Below are 19,778 nucleotides of genomic sequence, written 5' to 3'. Positions count from 1 at the left end.
TATATACTAAAAACAATGACGAATGTTTAAAATGCTAGTAGGCAGCTAAAAATCAAGGGAAAAAAACAATTATAATCAAATACAGTCATTGTATAGTAATTTCAATGAAACAAAAAAGAAAATAGGGACTTGTGCACTTTACAAAACATGTTGAAATAATTTTTGCTTTTTGACTCACATTCATCTATAATATAAATATCACCTGTCTATTTAAATGTATGTACGTCTTCCTAAAACTTTTGACAGCGGCAACGGATTTTCATGAAATCGGTATCATTTTGAAGATTGACCCTTCGGATGACAAAGATCGAAAAATTGGCTAAAAACATTAATTCCTTCACCCTCAAATGGGCACTTTTCTACAGGGAGGGGTTGCTTTTTTTCGCTAATATTTTCGAAAGTCATCCTCTCTTTTGGACTGACTAGCCTTAATTTAAACCTTTGCCACTTATGGTTTGGCAATGGATGCTACAACAAAGACGTCACATTTTTTTGTTTTTTTTTTCATGTTCTTTCCCTCCTTCACAGTATGGGTTTGAGCCTTTCTGCCTACTACCACTATTTTTTTTTTTTTTTTTTTTTTTTTTTTTTGCTCAACACACACTTCCAAACACCTAGGCAATGCCAGGCACCCAGGCTAGTCCCAAATAAGGTATATTCCCATTTGGACATAAGGGGCTACTATTTGGGACCATGTTAGGTAAGATGAACAAGATATTATTTAAACTTCTGCATATCAGAAAGTTATTCTTAACATGAAGAGAGAGAGAGAGAGAGTTTTTAACTATGCTATACTTTCACCTCACAATTTAATAAACAAAAAATACTGTCAATTGGTGACAGGTGCGATTTCATTGGTTAAGCATTTTGGTATCTACCAGCAGTTTACATAACCTGCTCAAAATATGCTAACAATAATGTGGTCTCTAATCTGTAGAAGTACTAAAAACTCCCTACTACAGAGACAAGAAAAAAAAAAAAATTTTTTTAAATTGCTGCTTCTACATTATTGGGACAAGATTTTGTAGTCAATAAATGAAGTTTTCAGATAAAAACAATGGTTTCAACTGATTTTTTTTTTTTTGTCAATTCTAATAAGTTACAATGGTAGCTTCCAAATTATGCAGTTGAAATTTCCTGAATATTACTGAATTATTAAAAAAAAACAAAAAAAAACAACTTTAATCATGTTAGCAGGTGAAAAATTGCTGCCATCTTTGTTTAATTCGAACAGAAAATTACCTCCCTTTGAACTCTGCCGTGTTTTACGATCGTTTTCATCAAATTCTATTTTTTATTTTCTTTAATAAAAATTTTCTACCTGATCCATTTCCATAATTTTTGGATATAATCATCTTAAAAATGCAAGGAATATGTAGATACCATTGTTTTCATGTAAAATTAAGTTTTACGATTTTCAAAAATCTCATCCCAATTCTATAGAAGTGCCTAAACTTTTGTTAAAATAAGTTTAACGCCAAAGTTCATTTTTCTTTTCTTCTAATATATTAAGTGTAGCCAGTTGTTTGTCATGTGTTACATCTACACAATCAAATGATTGGCTATCGAAGGATATAAACTAGCAACCTTTAGAAAAACTCAGTTACTCTTTTTTTTTCTTTTTTTTTTTTTAACTAATTAAAATCTATTAAAATCCATCACTTCTGAAAAACACTTTTTTTTCCAAAAGATAAAACCCTGAATTTTATCATGAAAAGCAGAATATACTTTTTCTATAATTTTAATAGAATTTTAATTTTTTTTCAAAAAAGAAACATACTTGACTCAATTTCTGTAATTTTCACTGAAAACGAAAATAAAATTTAAATATTTTTTTAAAAGGTTTTTTAATCAAACTATTTTTTTTATCTTTAAATAGGATATAGGACGATTTGCTCTAAAAATATGCAAAAATATTAAAATTGAAGTACCTGAATTTCAAATAATCCCATTTTTTTTAAGAATTGATTATATAAGGTTATAAATTGAATAAAAAGAAATTCTTAATGCTGCAATATTTAAAGTTATAAATTTATTATATTTTTTACTAGAATATCTTGTCCCTTTTCTTTTCCAGTTTTAACAACTAGTCCTTTACTTTTCATGCTTGCATTTTTTCTATTGTAATCCATGATTTTTCCAGGCTTCCAATAAATTCACTTGTTCTTTGTTTAATTTCAGTCTTATTATTTTGTCCCCATAAACACATGTAATAACAATGTATAGCACTCGTCTGCTTTCAATAAAATCCCCCAAATTATCTCCCTTTCATGATAACATTCTCTGTTTCACGTGTTACTTCTCTTTTCGAATTAGTAGCAACAGTGGTCGCTGAAGCGACGTGGTTGCTATGGAAACCAGTCATAGAAAGCGTCGCTCACCTCCTTACATATTTTGACGATTTTGAACACTAGAAAATCCACCATAACTTTTGTTTTACTGAACGAAAATTGAAACCTTTTTATCACGATATAGCTGAGAAGGTGATCTATAAACTGTAATAATTGTTTGAAATTTGGTCAAAAAATGAGTGAGCAGTGAAGCTTAAAACAGTTCTAAATAATATTGCCACTTAACCATATATTCAAATACTACCATGTTTGAATGATTATATATATATATATCAATTATGAAAAAAAGTTATAGCTTTAGAAAGTTCATTCTTCACTTAATCACTGGAAATCTCATATTTGTTAGATAATTACCTAAGTTTTGGTAGATTTTTAAAGAAAGGTGCCATCAAAACAAACCTTACACTCCTACCTCCATTTTGTCCGTCGCTAATATAAACACATTGATTAGTTATAAATCGTTATAACATTCTTCAACGTGCTACATGGAATTTGTAACATTCAGTACATTAAAAAACAATGTGAATAATAACCATCATTTACCTATGGTACGTCGCTTGCATCAGTGCCGTCCAACCACTGATAGTGTCCTGTTTATTGATATCACAACCTTTGTCCACTAAGTACCGGACAATGTCCAGCCGTCCCATCATTGCAGCAAACATTAGAGGAGTGGCGCCATCTTGTGGTGAACAAACATTAATCTGTGTCCGATCTTCTTTTATAATTTTCATAATTTGTTCAAGGTCACCTGGAAAATAAATAAAACGCTTAGTCAGACCATATAAAACTTGTAGAGAAGAATGCCTTGCATTGATCACCTTGTGCTAGACCGAGAAAAGACTTGTTCTTACATGAATTGATGTAACGTGATGTTGGCAACCTTCATTTTGTCCCTCCCAACATTACTTGATTATATATGAGGAGAGTGCAAGAAAATATCAATAAAATAGAAATTACTTAATATAATCACCAGCATGGTTACCTGGTGTTGTCCAGGGCAAAAGTGTTAGATATTTCTATTCAAACTTTTATCTCACTACCTCTTTCTACCCGTCTATCTTTCTCTCCTTCCTACTCTCTTCAACGACCTCTTTTTCCTCTGCTTAACTCATTCTTCTATGGACATATACACACACACACACACACACACACACACACACACACACACACACACACACACACACAAACAATTATTATACCAAAGCTAAATTAATCAAAATTTGTTTTCCCAAAAGCTTTTTTCCTATATATATATATATATATATATATATATATATATATATATATTAGAACAAATTACATGCTAAAATCTTTCTGTTTTGGGATTGAATTATGCTTGAAAAAAACAATTTACTCATTTTATTTAACCATAATTTTGCAATTTTTTATTTTAATAGTGTGTGACCACATTTTAAGGCCCTAAATTGGTTGGTTGTTTTTTTAGTTTTACGGCATATCAACCTTTTTCAGGTTATTTAATGCCGAATTCAGTGATTTTGAAGGACAATTTTTTAATAGAATGTATTTGTTTTTTTTTTCAAGTCGGTTTCTATTTAGCCCATAGTTGGGACTCTTAACAATTTCTACCACTCTGGGTCAGAGTGGACCTGGGAGCAATGGCAATTAAAGGGTGGCTCCACACTCCCCAAAGCCCGCAAACAGGGGCCTCACCATCAGATATAGTTTAAGGTCATATCTAGGACCAAGGCCCTAAAAACCACTAGAGAGTAAGGGTTGAAGGAGTATCGGGTGGACGATGAAGCAACACCGTAATGATGGTGGTGATTGGGAAAAATTTGATTATTTAGTAAGATGGCTCAACAAGAATTTGTTTACATTGGACTTGAAAATGACAATGTTGTAGTCAGCTGGGAAGCAGTCCTAGATTGGAAATTATCATAACTTACCATGTTTTGCAGCTTCAATTATGTCAGGTTTTACTTCTTCCGGGGCTGAAATGGAAAAGAAATTAATGAAGTTACTTAATTATAATTGATAATAGAAAATAAAATCACAGAGCCTTTACAAAAATAATCATAACATTGTAACATTTATAGGGAAGAATGCAAGAAAATTTTTTATAGGCACTGTTGCTGTTGGTGGTTAAATATTACTAAATGAGGAATCATTTCCACTTTAAATCCAGTTAGTATTATGCATGCAAAATTGAGAAAAACATGTCTGGAAACATGCCAACATTATGTGAAGGAGCTAAATTAAAACAAAAAGTCCATTGATTTTGACCTGATGTTGTGTTTATCTAAAAACTCAACTCAAATGAGTCCTGATTTAATATTCATTAATAACTAGCAGGGGGATACAATGTTGCCCAGGATTAAATAATTTCATACTCCTATATTTTTATTGTCATCGAAATTGGTGAAACCGCCCATTTTTCAATCAAATTGATTGATTGCCTGCTCTAGTTGGAGATCCATTGCGGTGCACTGGCAGAAAGCTTCCCTGCAGTAACTTAGTCCAAAATACATTGTAGTTTATATTGCACTGTAGAGAACCTACTGCTGATTTTATAAAATTATTTTTACATATAACAGATTAAATTAAAGTTTAAAATGCAAAAGTCAAGTATGATGGTTCAATTGTGCTCTAAACAAACATTCATTTCGAGCGCGCCCCTGTCATATCAAAGAACCTACTGTTGATTTTATATGCCAGAGCTTTCTGCTTGTGTGGTAACAAAACTTCTCAAATGCACTTTAAATGTGTGAGATTTTGATGCTCCAAATTATTATCTCAATATATTTTCAAATAATTATTTTTTTGCAGTTAACTTACAGACTTTGGGTTTATTTGTGGTCTTTCTGTCGAGGTAGCCTCGCACCTCACGCTTTCCTCTGATGGTGGCCATTTCCAAGGCTGTCCTGTTGTTAATGTCCACGAGGTTCGGATCCCCTCCCCTTTCAATAAGCACCTGTGCTGTGGTCATGTGTCCATTTTGGGCTGCTGCCATAAGTGGTGTGAGCCTGCTGGATGACGTTTGATAATTTACTTCATAACCTCGATCAAGAAGGAGACGTAAAACAGAATCATGGCCATTCTGAGCGGCTGACATCAGCGGCGTGATCTCGCAGTCATTGCCTAAAAGGGAAAATGATAAGACAGTAATCAACTTTTAAACTTTTATACAATTTGCAATATGGTGTAATGTTTATTTAGGTAAACAAGAACATGACTGGTAAATGTTACAAGGTTCCTTGAATAAGTTTCCAGACTTTATTTATATGGGCACTTTTATTGATAGTACACAGATATAATTCTAGTCCCCTTTGAAGTCATCTCCTCCGGCTGTACTGTTCCAATGACTTCTAGAGGGCTGCATGGAAGTCCTCTCATGTGAGCATGTCAATGACCCTTGTCACAGTCTCTTTCATCTCAATTATCTCATAATGACAGCCTCTAAGTTTTCCTTTAAGCTTAGGGAATAATCAAGAGTTACAGGGAGCAAAGTCTGGACTATAGGGAGGGTGACGAACTGTCTTGATGCCCATCTTGGTCAAATAGTCTGATTTTCTCCGAGCACAAATCTTCCACATCTTCAATTCCTCACAAATAATTGTGTGTACAGTTCCTACACTGACATCAAACTGTGCACTTATTGTCTCCATAGACACACGACGGTCCTTATCCATGAAATTCATTATTTGGCTAATCAATTCTGGTGTTCTGACTTCCTTACTCCTCCCACACCTCTCAGCCTCCCTTGAATCTCTTACACCACTCAAAAACTGATGCTTGATTCATGCAAGATGGTCCAAAAGCAGTCTGAAGCATTCCATACATTCTGTGGCATTTGTTCCAAGTTTAAAACAGAATTTTATTGCATATCGTTCTTCTAAAGTGTCCTCACGTCCAGATTGTATTTTTAAAATTCACCAGCTGTGACAATCACGCTTTAGTAGGGTGTATTCCAATTCCTGTAGTAGCTGTTCATTTGAACCTGAAATCATAAAAATTGGTCATTCATCTCATAAGATGTATAGCAATAAGATACTGAATTTCCAAAAGTTTACAACAATTTTAAATGCGTATAGAAAATCTGGAAACTTATTGAAGGCACCTCGTAAAAAAGAAGCTGAAATAAAAATAGGTGGCACTTGTGCATTTTAGGTTTGGAGAACAATTTTTGTTTTCATTTTTAGAGAATTACAAGATTAGACAACAATCCAAAGAGTTGTTAAAATTTCACGTAACATATTGGTAAAAGCAAAACAAACACACTGGATTAACAATAGCACAAAATAAAACATTATTTATTGAATTAAAGTAAAAAATTTGGTTCTTCTTGGGTTTTACACAAAATGTGCAACCAAAATTATACCCAATTAATGTATAACTAACTGCTCCTGCTGTTTGTCATATAGAAATAACATGTAAAGTTTCTTGAATCAACATGAACCAAATCAGACATTTTAGTTGTGCCCAAATTTAGTTGTACATAAGGAGCTTGACTAAGAGTATATGTACGATTATTTGCTCCTGCTGCTGATTTGCTATTAAAGCAATTTTGACACGGACAAACTACTGAGTTTGTCAGTGCAAAATATTGTAAAAATTTGTTGTGGTATTAATCAAATAAACAACAAAATGAATTTACAAGTTTCAGTCGAGAGGTTATTTTTTGGCAAGTATATTTTTAGATTCATATAAAAACTATTTACAAAAAATAAATTATTTTAAAAAATATTTTCTCTTAAGGCAGATAATAAATAGATAAATAAGTTAGGGTTTGTGTTCCTTGATAGAAGCGCTGGTTGAGTTTGAATAAAATAAATACGTATTAGATACGTTTGAAGCCAAAACAATGCATTATTACAAAATAAACATATTTATTTTGTTTGAAATTTATATTGAAATTTATAAATATATTTCGAAGATACACTTCATCATCAGTATGTCTTTCTTTTTTGGTCATGTTGTTGGAGCATAGAATCAGTAGAAGTCCGTTTGTTGTTTTTATGGTAGTCTTTTCAAATGTTGGAATGGTGTGTTGGTCATGCAGAATTCACGTTAGGGTTTGTGTTCCTTGATAGAAGCGCTGGTTGAGTTTGAATATATTTATAAATTTCAATATAAATTTCAAACAAAATAAATATGTTTTGTTATAATGCGTTGTTTTTGCTTCAAACGTATCTAAAACGTATTTATTTTAGATAAGTATGTATTTATTTACATATTGAACTCCTTAAAGATTGAAACAATTTTTTTTTCTAATTCTGTGTGCCACTTTTTTTTTGTTAAAAATCTTTGTAAAAAAAAAAAAAAAAAAAAAATTATTTTTTTAGATTAGTTGTACTTAGATTTTACTAATTAGGCATGACTAAAAATTGAACACGATTTTATTTGTGCCGAATTAAATCCTAAAAGACTAAAATAATTATTTAGCACACTGTATTGGAAAAAAAAAAAAAATTTTCAGTCATTAAGGGTTTAATTAATCAAAGCAGCTTCGACAGTTTCAAGTTTAATTTAAAAAAAACAAACAAAAAACAAGCAATAACTTTTAAAAAAATAATAACTTTAAAAAAATGTTTGAGAAAACTTAAAAAAATGATTTTTCTTTGCTTAATTTTTTGAGAAATGAACTAGAGTCATATTAAAATAAAACAGAACTTTATGCAATATTATTTAAAAAAACAAAAAAAAAAAACAGAAAATAATTTTTTAAAATAATAGTTATTTACTTGCTCCCTCACAAGGGAAGTTAGACACTAATGTTTAAAATGAGAGGAAAACTAGTTCCCCCAAAAGAGGCACATGGGATTGGAAACATTGCCGGAGCCTTTAAGGATTTCTTCTTCTTTTTCACAAAGATTTTCTAGTGTTACATTGTTATTGTGTTACAAAATTCAAATTTTAAAGAAAAAGGTTACTTGTAAAATCTAATTTGCCAAAAAAAAAAAAAAAAAAGAAAACTCTTGGCTGAAAGTTGTGACTGTGACTAAATTTGCTTTTATTTTAATAATAAAGAAATAAACTTGTCTATCTTTTTTTTTTTTACAAAGATTAAAAAATAAAAAAAGTGCATACTGAATCAAAAAAAAAAAAAGTCTCAGTTTTTTGAGGATTTGCCAAAAATAATCACGACTGTGACTAAAGTTGTCTTATTGTTTATTTTAAGAACATTTTGCTTTAATCAGCAGCAGCAATTAGTCATACATTTTTCATAAAACTGGTTCTTCTTTGCTATAATAATGAAATTAAACAGTCAAAATATTGAATTTCAAATAAAACCAATGGTATCTACTCTTAGTAATGAATATATCCAAAAATTATGAAAAATTGTTGTATAGAGAGAAGTATGATATCGACATATAAACTGTGTCATGTTGTTTAGCCAGGTATCAAAGCGACATCTGGACATATGCTATACAGCAGGGTATCACACGGGGATATATTACAATTCGTATTTACATAAAGTATCATATTTTATAAGAAGACAAATATAGACTTCATACCTTTTCTTTTTCCAGTAGTTCTTCTGTCTTCACTGCTGGGCTCTGTGATGAAACATGCAACGACCAACACCATAACAGATTGAGACACCTGTTTTTTCTTAGTTTGTGAAACCACAGAAACGATGACGACTTTATATTTAACAAAATATCAATTTATTTCAGCTTTCTCAGTGGTCTTCACAAGGAATCTGCATTATGTCTCTACATGCGTGTTCTTTCAGCCCCGCTACCTGCCTTTGAAGCACGTCTGTTCACTTTTGTGACCAAACTCAAATTCCCAATCTAATCTTCTTGACCTCTTGACCTGTCAGTTCTGTTTATGTCATCATCAAAAGCACACATCTCTTAATGTGTGACCTCCATTTTTTTTTTTTTTTTTGCAAAACTCAATTTTCACTAATTGTCTTCAAAAACTATTTTCATCAATAATTCATTTTCTATCTCATAGTTTTTCGTCATTTTTGGATATATCCATTACTGTGACATGACAATTAAGTAAATACCATTGGTTTTAACTGGAAATTCAAAAAACTCCAAACATGAGTACATGTTATCCATCTACTTACCTTGTCGGTTTGATTCAGCTCCGGACTCTAACAAGAGGCGTACTGTCTGTAGATGTCCACCCCTGGAGGCGATGGTCAAAGCTGTAGCACCCAGCCGGTTGGGGGCATTGATGTCTGCTTTGTTTTGCAGCAGCAGGGCTACAACGTTAGTATGTCCGTGGCGGCTGGCCTGCATCAGTGGTGTCCAACCAGCCATGTTCGCCTTATCCAGGGCAGCCCCCTTCATCAAGAGCAGCCGGACAACCTGCTCCTGGCCATTCGCGGCCGCCATCTGTAGCGCCGTAGTCTCATCATCGTCCACATCATCAACTTGAACTACACCCTGCTCCAAAAGGTTCTGGACGATATGCGTCTCACCATTCTCACATGCATTTAATAACTGACGAAATCGATCCATCTTATCAGTTTCCTTCCACACTTAGCCATCATCATCATGACAAAGACAATTCAATTACCTATTATCATAAAAAAAATGAACAAAATTAGGGTATTTATTATTATAGACAACAAATCGAAAAAGCGGTAATGAAACATATATAAACTGTAACAGTTATTGAGGAGTTTCTATCAGTATTGCTTCCTTTTCGAGTTTTGAGCGATTATAGAGACTCCAAAGAAGGCCATCTCACGTCAGCCATCTTGTTCTCGTTCTAATTTTGTAACATGACACTACTTATGTTTCAAACTTAAAAAGAAAAAAAAAAACATTTTAAAATGAGTTAAAACACACACAAAAAAAAAAAAAAAAAAAAAACTTATCCAGGTAGGTAGAAGAATAACTTATCTTGTCTTTGGTAACATTTATTTGTTATATATTTATTTCTTTCCCATGTTCTTGGTTTGCTGTCTATAGTAAAACATGCCCCCAAATTAGTAAAAACAACAAAATCAGACAATTTAAAATCATTTTCGGTTTTCCATTTAAGTAGAAACATACATAACCAAATAAAGTTTGACTCTGGTACTTATGCAGAATGGACCATGCTGAAATAATAACATTGAGAAAACCATTCTTAACACGTAGCATTACGAGTTAAGTTTTTTTTTCTTTTTAGGTAATTGTTATTTTATCAAATTGCATAAAAAGAGCTATGTAAAAGATGCTTAAAACCGTTTGAATTATGCAAATACCATCAGTAGTTCAAAAGTTATGAAAATTTTAAGTGCCAAAATTGAGGCTTTTCTGTGGACGTTTTTCTTTAGAAAAAGTGGGCTAAATTATGGACTTCAGCATTTCAAGAAATTTGGTAATTTCACGAGCATTTATTTATTTTTTAAGCTATTCTCATGAAACTTGGCACTCTTATGTAAAATTGTGTGCTCTTTCTGATTAAGCAGTCAAATTTGATGTATCTCTTTACCATAAGTCATGAATTATAAATTCAGATGTACAAATTTCAATTTTTTTTAAACTGGCACATGGTATCATACAGTGGGTGTCTATTCATGAACAAAACTAAGTATTATAGTGGTATTTAAATATAGCTTTATTGAGAGCAGGCATTTTCCTGCCTCCTCACCAAAGGAGAGCTTAATCTTGAGTGTAGCCATTGAATGCCTAAAGAGCATTCATGACCGGTATTTACTACTCCCCTCAAAGAAAAGAAAAAATTGCGTAGATATGAATTAATCTCAGAAATAAATTGAAGAAAATTTTTCATATAGATTTTGGATTTCTGTAAAAAGATGGAAATTCCCATAGTCGACCAGAACTTATGCATTTTGGGACCAGTCGAATTTTCAATTTTGTAAATCCTCTCTGTCTGGCCCAAAATATACCCCTATTTTCTGAGATGCAACCATAAATGGTACTCTCCATGAATCCTTGATGTAGCTTTCACAGTTCCGGGATACCAGGCATCTTGATAAGCAACAACTATATATTCACCAGTTGATGATAATTTTTGTCATTTCTATTCTGTTGTTTTACTGAAAATTCAACTATGTAAACAAAGAAATAAAACGGTAATTTTTTTACCTTGTTCCCACCTTAACATTTAAAATGATTACTTTTATAGGTTTTAGGGTATGCTGAAAACAAATATCGCATTTTAATTTCTGCAAATAAGTAGTTTTCCAGATATTAAACAATGTCATTTTTATGTTATCGGTGGTGGCCATCTTGGTACGCATGGCCGCAACCTCGAGAAACTATGCGCAAATGCACATACCAAGATGGCCACCAGTAATAACATAAGAAATGACACTGCTCATTGCTACTTATTTGCGGAAAATTTAAATGCGATATTCGTTTTCAGCATACCCGAAAACCTTAAAGGGTAGTTATTTAAAAAAAAATGTTAAGGTGGAAACAAGGTAAAAATTTACAAAATGCATCACAATGAAATTCTTTATCGACCCGCCTAATTATTATTATTATTATTATTATTTAGATATCCTCAGTTAAAAACAAAAACTGGATTTGTTTTACAGATTCGAAAAAATGGTCTTGACAATGAGTTAAAAATAAATTCAAATTTTACAATATATTTTATTTAATTGTTAGGATAAAAGTACAGAATAGTTAACAAAAAGCACCCTTCCTTCTCCATGTTTAGAATGGGTTTCTAAGTAATAACATTATTTCAGCATGGTAGCATAAGTGCACAAGTACCTTTTATTTGTTATATATTTGTTTTGTTTTTTGGGTTTTTTTTTACCACAAAAAAACAATTCTACCTTAAGTACAAGTAAGTTATTAATACAATGAAAACAGAAACGCATGTACTTAATACATTTTGTTGTTTTTTAACACTTTTAGTACATGTGTACTAAAAGCGTTAAAAACAACAAAATAGTATTGTTTGAAAATCAAATTTGAAAAACTTGAAAATAATTTTTTTTAATTGACAAACTCAGAATAAAAAATGAAACTGATTTTTCTGCTTTCGTTTTGGTTATTTGGTTGTTTTTGTTTTACGGCATATCAACCCTTTTCGGGTTATTTAATGCCGAATCCAAAGATTTTAAAGAAAAATTTTTTTAATAGAATATATTTGTTGTTTTCACGTCGGTTTCTATTTAACCCATAGTTGGGACCCTAACAGGTATTACCACTCCGGGTCAGAGTGGACCTGGGAGCAATGGTAATTAAAGGGTGGCTCCACACTCCCCAAAGCCCCCAAGCTGGGGCCTCACCACTGGATATAGTTTAAGGTCATATCCAGGACCCCCATTGAGGGACTTTTACCCTCTGCAGAGGGGCAGTCGGCGTATTCTAATGCCCCACCGACAGGGCCAGCTTTCGTTTTGAAAGCAGAAAAAATTTTATTTTTTATTTTTAAGAGAATACAAATGAAGATAGCGAGCCATTTTCCTCATTAAGCGGATTTGAATTTCTATAAAAGATAACATTTTAAAGAAATTTCCGCACAATTAATAATTATCAAATATTTACATATTATACATGAAAATAATTCTGAAACTATTATATATATATGAAAATTGATAATATATACAGATTTATCTTATCAATTCTGAAATATTCGTCAACTTTGCTCGGTTATAACTTTGCTTCCTGTGGTCGTAAAAATATAAATCAAAGTCCAGTAGAGATGGACTTCTATGCTTATATAGCCTATAGAATTCCAGCCATATCCATTGAAATTTGACTTGCACATATGTATCCAAACGTAACGTATGAAATGTAAACATTGAAAAAACAGTTTCCCTTTTTGCTGTCGTTATTTTTTTTACCATTTTTTGATTTTTAACTTGAAGCATAAAAACATTGAACGCATAAAAGAAAAATAAATTAACATCATTGGAATGCTTATTCTATTCTCTTTCCATCAATGTAATTCTTTTAAAAATTGACCCCCCCCCCCCAAAAAAAAAATATGACTTGTTGAAGCACATTAAGTATGTAATATTGCCAATGTCCACGAAAATACAGCATACGCTTGTAATGCTATAACATGGGCAGGGTATGATATTTTATAACCATTCTGTACTTTCACCTAACAATTTAATACCCAAAGATGGTGTAAAAATTGAATTTAACTTGAAAATGCTATCTGAATTCTGTACCTTTTCTTGTTAACATATAAAATCAGGAATAATTAGGCTAGAGTAAAATTACTATTGGCAACATAATTTCTATAAAGTAAATACATGCCATGGTATCAGGTTATTGCTCCTTTATTAACATGAGAATGTTAGAACAGTACAATTACAAATGCCTGTTGGTAGAGACTGACGCTCCCCAAACATGTCACAACCACACGTGCTAGGAATATCAATGACCTTTTCAATAATAAAGAAAGACTCAAATTTAATTTTTTGCACACTAAATAAGAACAGACTGTAATTTTAGACCGAGACTAATACATTTACAGGCAAAAGAAAAACATCCCAGACATTTTTGACTGTAAGAAATCCGGTCTGGAATTAATTTTAGCCAATTCCTGTAACCTGAACACCTTTTTGTAAAATAAGCGACTATTTCAGCAAAATATTGAGCTTGGCCTATGAGCTAGGAAACTCCCAATCCCAACTTCACGCACTCTTATCAAGTCGGCAAAACTCAGCATCCGTGTGAACTTGGGCAGCAGCAGCAGTATCCAAACAGTCATTTAAAAGGCTAATTACTAAGCTATAAAAATATGAAATTTAAACTGTCCATTAAGGACGACTCACAAACTACCTGCATATTATACACACTTCACTCTCTACTGCTACTTGGGACTTCCTTCGCACTCTGCTATTCCATCTCTAGCTCACCCCTGCAACTCCAGCTCACCCCTTAAGCTTCTTGCAACTCCTTGCTCCTGCAACACCAGCTCCAGCTACCCACTCACATAAAATTCTTGATTTTTTTTTTAAACAAAAATCGCTCCAGACAAGGCGTCAACATCCAACTATCAGTTCCAGCATCCCTTGACGTCTGGCTACCCATTCCAGTGCCCACTGATGTCTAATGCACCTGATCCAATGCACACTGATGTCAAGCATCAGATCCAGTCTACAAACAAACCTGAAGCACACTATCCTACCTCAAGCACACCTCAATTTTAACCCCGTAAGATGCCTGTTCTTGCTTCAAATGGTTCAGATATGTGACTTGCATTGCCTTATGATTTATCATTTTCCTGTGGTAAATACGAGGTGCTTACAATAAGTTTCCAGATTTTTCATACAGGAATTCAAAATTGTTGTAGATGCTTTATTATTATTAATTATTTGCAAGGAACTTAAGATGCGCAAAGTTTGTCCCAATGCCCCAGTCCACAACTCGATCCTTATCACAGACTATTTAACCAAAATGAGCATCAAAACAGTTCCTCACCCTCCCTATTGTTCAGACCTTGTTCCCTGTGACTTTTGATTATACACTAAACTCGAGGAAAACTTTAGAGACTGTGGTTATGAGAAATTGAGGAGATGAAAGAGGCTGTGACGACGGTCATTGACATGCTCACACAAAAGGACTTCCATGGAGCCTTCCAGAAGTTGCTTGAATGGTACAAGTGCATTGCAGCCGGAAGAGATTACTTTGGGGGGGACTGGAGTTTTATGTGTGTACTACCAATAAAAGTGCTCATATGAAAAAGGTCGAGAAAATTACTGAAGGCACCTCGTAATCTATCATCTTTAACCGATCATCTGTCTCTGTCATCTCTTTGCTATTACCGTTACCTCTTTGCCTTGTGTCTACTTTCTTAGTTGTGTAAGAAATTTTTCAGTCATAATACAAGCCCTAACTGCCATTGTATCGATCGATTTGATTGGTTGAATCTAACCAGACGTGTCACATGCCTTTGGCGCCAATTTCTATTTCCTTTTCAGGTTTTTTTTAGTTCTTTCCAGACCAGAGAAGGAAGAAGGACTCATTTTTATTATGTCTTCTAGGAAGGAGACTTGGGCGCTAACATTAGTGCCTTCTTTACTTCAGATCTCAACCGTGGATGAAGTATAGAACATTTGTAAAAGCCTACGAATTAGGCTTACTTATAAGACAGAATGTCTACAACCGCATTACGGACTTCTTATTGTGAACTTTTCATCTTCGGTATGCAGCCTGTTTGCATTGCTACCAATTTTTTAGGGCCAGCAGGCCCAATGGGACAGACACACTACGACAACATTGCAGAACGCAAAAGGACTCAAACTATCACTTCATTGAAGCAAACTACCAGCTCCAAGTTGGACGCAAGATGGGCGCACTATTTTGCAATAATATCCTGTGTACCAATAAAGTTTGTCTTGAATTTTACAGGTAGGATTTTTTGTTTTGTGATTGTCTCATTTCTTGCCTTCAACAGAGAGCATCGAACATGTTAGTTAAAATTCCCATCTTGATATAAAATAATTCTTATCAGTTGTACAGTTGATTGGTACCTTCATCTTTCGACCCCCTGTAATATACAGTTACGACAGTTTTATTTTTAACAAACAATTTTTTTGTATTGTATTTTGTGACTTATTTGCATAAAAAATGTTAATATCTGAGAAATTATAAGCATTGTTAAGTTTTGTAATTTTAAGTAATAAGTAAGGAATCAAATTTTATTTATTGACGGAAAGTAAGGCACCGGACACCTTATTACTTTACTCGTAATACGAAACTCCAAATTCTTATAAATTCCATTAACACAAATACGTCACAAATATTAGCTAACAAACTATTTTTGATGAATTTCCTAACTAATAATAGTTTATGCTGCCAATAGTAAAGTTCACATAAAATTAAAAAAAAACAATAAATCGGACAATTTAAAATGATTTCAGTAGTTTGACTTTTTGGTATTTCTGCAGAATACGGACCATTTTTTTTTTTTTTTTTTTTAGGATTTGCAAGTTAAATTCAATTTTTACAGTATCTTTTGGGTAATCTCCAAGATGAGTGCTTGAAGAAAAAAAAAATAAAATAAAAAAATAAAGCTACCGGAAGTGGATACGGTTGATTGTGTAAGGCAACCGAACAGAACAGAATCACAGAGACACGAAAAACGGAACCATACATTTATTAAAAAAAAAATTACTTTAATTTTTTTGTTTTGTTTTTTTTTTACAAAGGCATCACCACTTATCAAGGCCAAGCGGCCACTCGAGGATAAGGGTTAAAGAGTGTACAGTAGAAATTGGACAATATAGTAATCGTTAGTAATGGAAATTCGGTAAATTTGTTAACAAGTGGAACGGCTCATCAGGAACTTGTTTACGTTAGACTTGAAGACAACCATATTGTAGTCAGCTGGAAAGCAGGAAAACAGAAGACAATTTCACAGGTGTACAGTTCTAAGAAAGAAGCTTTGTTCATGGAATCTACATTTAGGTTTAGGCACAGATAAAGAGTGAAGGGAATTATTGATAGCGTTTTCAGCTAGACGGTGTTTCTTGTGAAAGTTTGGCGAGGGGGGACCATAGACTGAAGCTCAGTCAAACACTTTCCATGAAAATAACGATACAGTAGAGACAAACTCGCAACATCTCTTCTGTGAGATAGAGGTGGCAGGGAAGAGAAAAGGACATCTCCTACAAGGCTACAAAGTCTATTTTGAACTCTACCAATGTAGGATAAGTCCTTTCTAGCAGCTTCTGCCCAGATGTGACAACAGTATTCCATCCTTGGACGTACCTGGCTCTTATATAGACAGAGAATTGCATCAGCAGCGAGATATCTACTGGATCGATAGAAGGATCCCACCATTTATTTTAAGTTTTAACACTTCTTGTGTTATTATAAAACAAAAAGAAAAAGGAAAAAACACTTCTTGTATTATCAAATAATAGAACAAATATTAAAAAAAAAAAAAAAAAAAAAAAAAAAAAAAAAAAAAAAAAGGTACTTGTACAGTTTAGTCAAGACATTAAAAAATGAAAATATCGAAAAAAGGTTATATTGTACGTATCAGTTTTGGACTGAAGATCTCCGAAAAAAAAAAATCATTTAATTTGATCGAGTAGTTTTTATTTTACAGCAGAAAAATACGTTTTTATGAGAGCGCGTTGAAGTCAGCCATTACAAAATTCGTTGAACACGCCAAAGGGAGATAACTCCAGTTAAAAGCGCCGACACTCCCTTCCCATCTTTATTACTAGCTTCTTCCTAAAAATCGAACCTTTTGCTCGGTATCCTAACGAATTGTTTTTTCGCTGTAAAATAAAAACTACTTGATGAAATTAAGTGAAATTTTTTTTTCAGAGAACTTCAGACTATAACGAGTATGTACAATATAATTTTTTTTTAATATTTTCATTTTTTAATGTCTTGACTAAACTGTATAAGCGCAAAAAAATTTAGTTTTAACATTTTTTGTGTTATCACGAAACATTTCTTTAAATAATCTTTTTGAAATAAATATTTTCACACTTATGTTATCACTTTTAATTTAGTTTTTACACTTCTTGTGTTATTACGAAAAAAAAAACGAAAAAAAAACCACATTGTATTATCAAATATTAAATTATTGTATAAAATAATTTATTACATTATTAAATTATTTCCCCACTTCTTGAGTTATCACGAAATAAAATGACTTTTCGTCGTAAAACAGGTGTTAAAACTAAATTAATTTTTCTGAATAAAATGTTTGTTTGGTGCTAGTGCAGAGAGTGATCCGCGCTATTTTTTAATCATATTTCCAAGTTTAATTAAAGTTTTATGATATATTTTTTTATTCAGTTGTGAGAGAGATTGAAGTATAGAATAGGTACAAAATACCCTCCCCATGTTAAGAATGGCTTTTTAAATAATAACGTTATTATTTACGCCCGGATCACTCTCTGCACTAGTACCGCTTGTTTAATTATTTGATAATACAAGTGCTTTTTTTTTTTTTTTTTTTTTTTTTTCATAATAACAAAAGTAAAAACTAAAGTTTTGGGGGGATTTTTTAAAATAAATATATGGTTTCGTTTTTTGTGTCTCCGTGACTCCGTTCCGTTCGGTTGCCTTGCACAATCAACCGTATGCACTTCTGGTAGTTTGATTTTTTTTTTTTTTTTTTCCGGGCATTGATCTTTGAGATTACCATCTTTTGTTCATTCAATGGTTAGGTGAAAGTACAGAATAGTTACAAAACACCCTATCCTGTACACGTTAAGAATGGGTTTCTAAATAATAATAATGTCATTATTTCAGTACAAAACGTATTCTGCATAAGTACCGAATTTTTTTTTTTTTTTTTTTTTTTTTTTTTGTAGAAATCAGGAATAATTAGTTCGGTAGATAATCTAGGACATTAAAATCTTTTACGAAGAAGTTCTTTACTTTCTGTTAAAGAAAAAAAAACAAACAGAAATAAACGAAAGCTATATTTAAAAAAAAAGGGTGTTTATGCACTTTTGTTACCGCGCTATTTTTGTTTTTAAACAGTATTTTCAAGCTAAATTGAAGTTTTACGATATCTTCTATATTAAACTGTTAGTTAAAGGTAGAGAATAGTTAGAAAACACCATGTTAAGAATGGCTTTCTAAATAATAACGTTATTTTCAGCACGGTAACAAACGTGCATAAAAAACTTTAAAATGGTAACTAATGTACAATACGCGGCAATTAAGACATTTTCAGATTTTTTAAAAAATTATGATAAATAATATTATAAATTAATATTTCTAAAAAGTTATGGTAAAGTTAAAATAAATATAGATCAGAAAAATAATAATAAAAAAGTCAACATTTCTTAAAATCAACTACAAGAAAACTTAAAAAAAGGAAAAAATAATTTCGGAAACACACCACACCAGTTTTTTACGGCCAATCCAAAACTTATCAGTTATGTCTATATCGTTAAAAAGTTGAAACAAAACTCATTTTAACCATATATGTATCTTCTGATGAGCAACTAGGTAGTTTTCTTCGTGTACGAATCTGTTTAATCGCATGGACAGGTTCCATTCAAACTTTTCTGAAAGTTTTTCGAAAGTTTCTTAATTACTGTTCGCCATTTTGACAACTCGATGACGTCACAACATTCCGCACTTCCGGTAATTCCACGTGCGTTTCGAAAGTAAACAAAGATTTCGGATCGCGAAAATGGATCAATTAAAAAAAAAAAAAAAAGAAAAATCTCCAACTTTTTAATTACAGCCGTTTGTAATTTCAAATCATTTAACGAAAATAATCTCATGATATGAATACTTGCATAAACTGGGAAATTTTTTTTAAAAAATGGTGTATATTCGTGTCGCAGTCGCACTGTCGCGGAACGAAATTTTCATATTCTAAAAATAACATAAATTGATCAAGTAGTTTTATTTTTAACTAATGAAAACCTAATTTTATGAGCAAGCAAAAAGGAACTGTCTCACGTTGCTATCACGAAAAACAGGGGGACATTTCACAATAATTACGATATAAGACCTTGTAATGCTACCGATTTTACATTAATCGTTTTAAATCGTTAAAAAGATGATTTTCTTTATATAAAAAAAAACT

At 32.2% G+C, this 19,778-nt stretch overlaps 1 protein-coding gene across 1 annotated transcript in view; it reads right to left on the bottom strand.

Annotated features, from left to right (window-relative positions):
• Positions 1-19,310, bottom strand: part of LOC145277931 (ankyrin repeat and SAM domain-containing protein 6-like) — a 75,648-nt gene extending 56,338 nt beyond the window's left edge. Inside the window, exons 1-5 of the mRNA XM_080130007.1 lie at positions 19,080-19,310; positions 9,397-9,851; positions 5,151-5,453; positions 4,262-4,306; positions 2,895-3,102 (exon numbers count right to left, since the gene is read on the bottom strand). Of these exons, the coding sequence (XP_079986133.1) occupies positions 2,895-3,102; positions 4,262-4,306; positions 5,151-5,453; positions 9,397-9,793 (953 nt within the window). The 5' untranslated portion in view covers positions 9,794-9,851; positions 19,080-19,310. The remainder of the gene's footprint in view (positions 1-2,894; positions 3,103-4,261; positions 4,307-5,150; positions 5,454-9,396; positions 9,852-19,079) is intronic.
• Between the last annotated feature and the right edge of the window lie 468 nt (positions 19,311-19,778).

The sequence above is a fragment of the Euprymna scolopes genome, chromosome 6 (genome assembly GCF_053919585.1).
Source record: "Euprymna scolopes isolate OS-2025 chromosome 6, ASM5391958v1, whole genome shotgun sequence".
Classification (NCBI taxonomy): Eukaryota; Metazoa; Mollusca; class Cephalopoda; order Sepiida; family Sepiolidae; genus Euprymna; species Euprymna scolopes.
The sequence above is the reverse complement of the archived record's forward strand: the minus strand, read 5'-3'. Positions and strand labels throughout refer to the sequence as shown.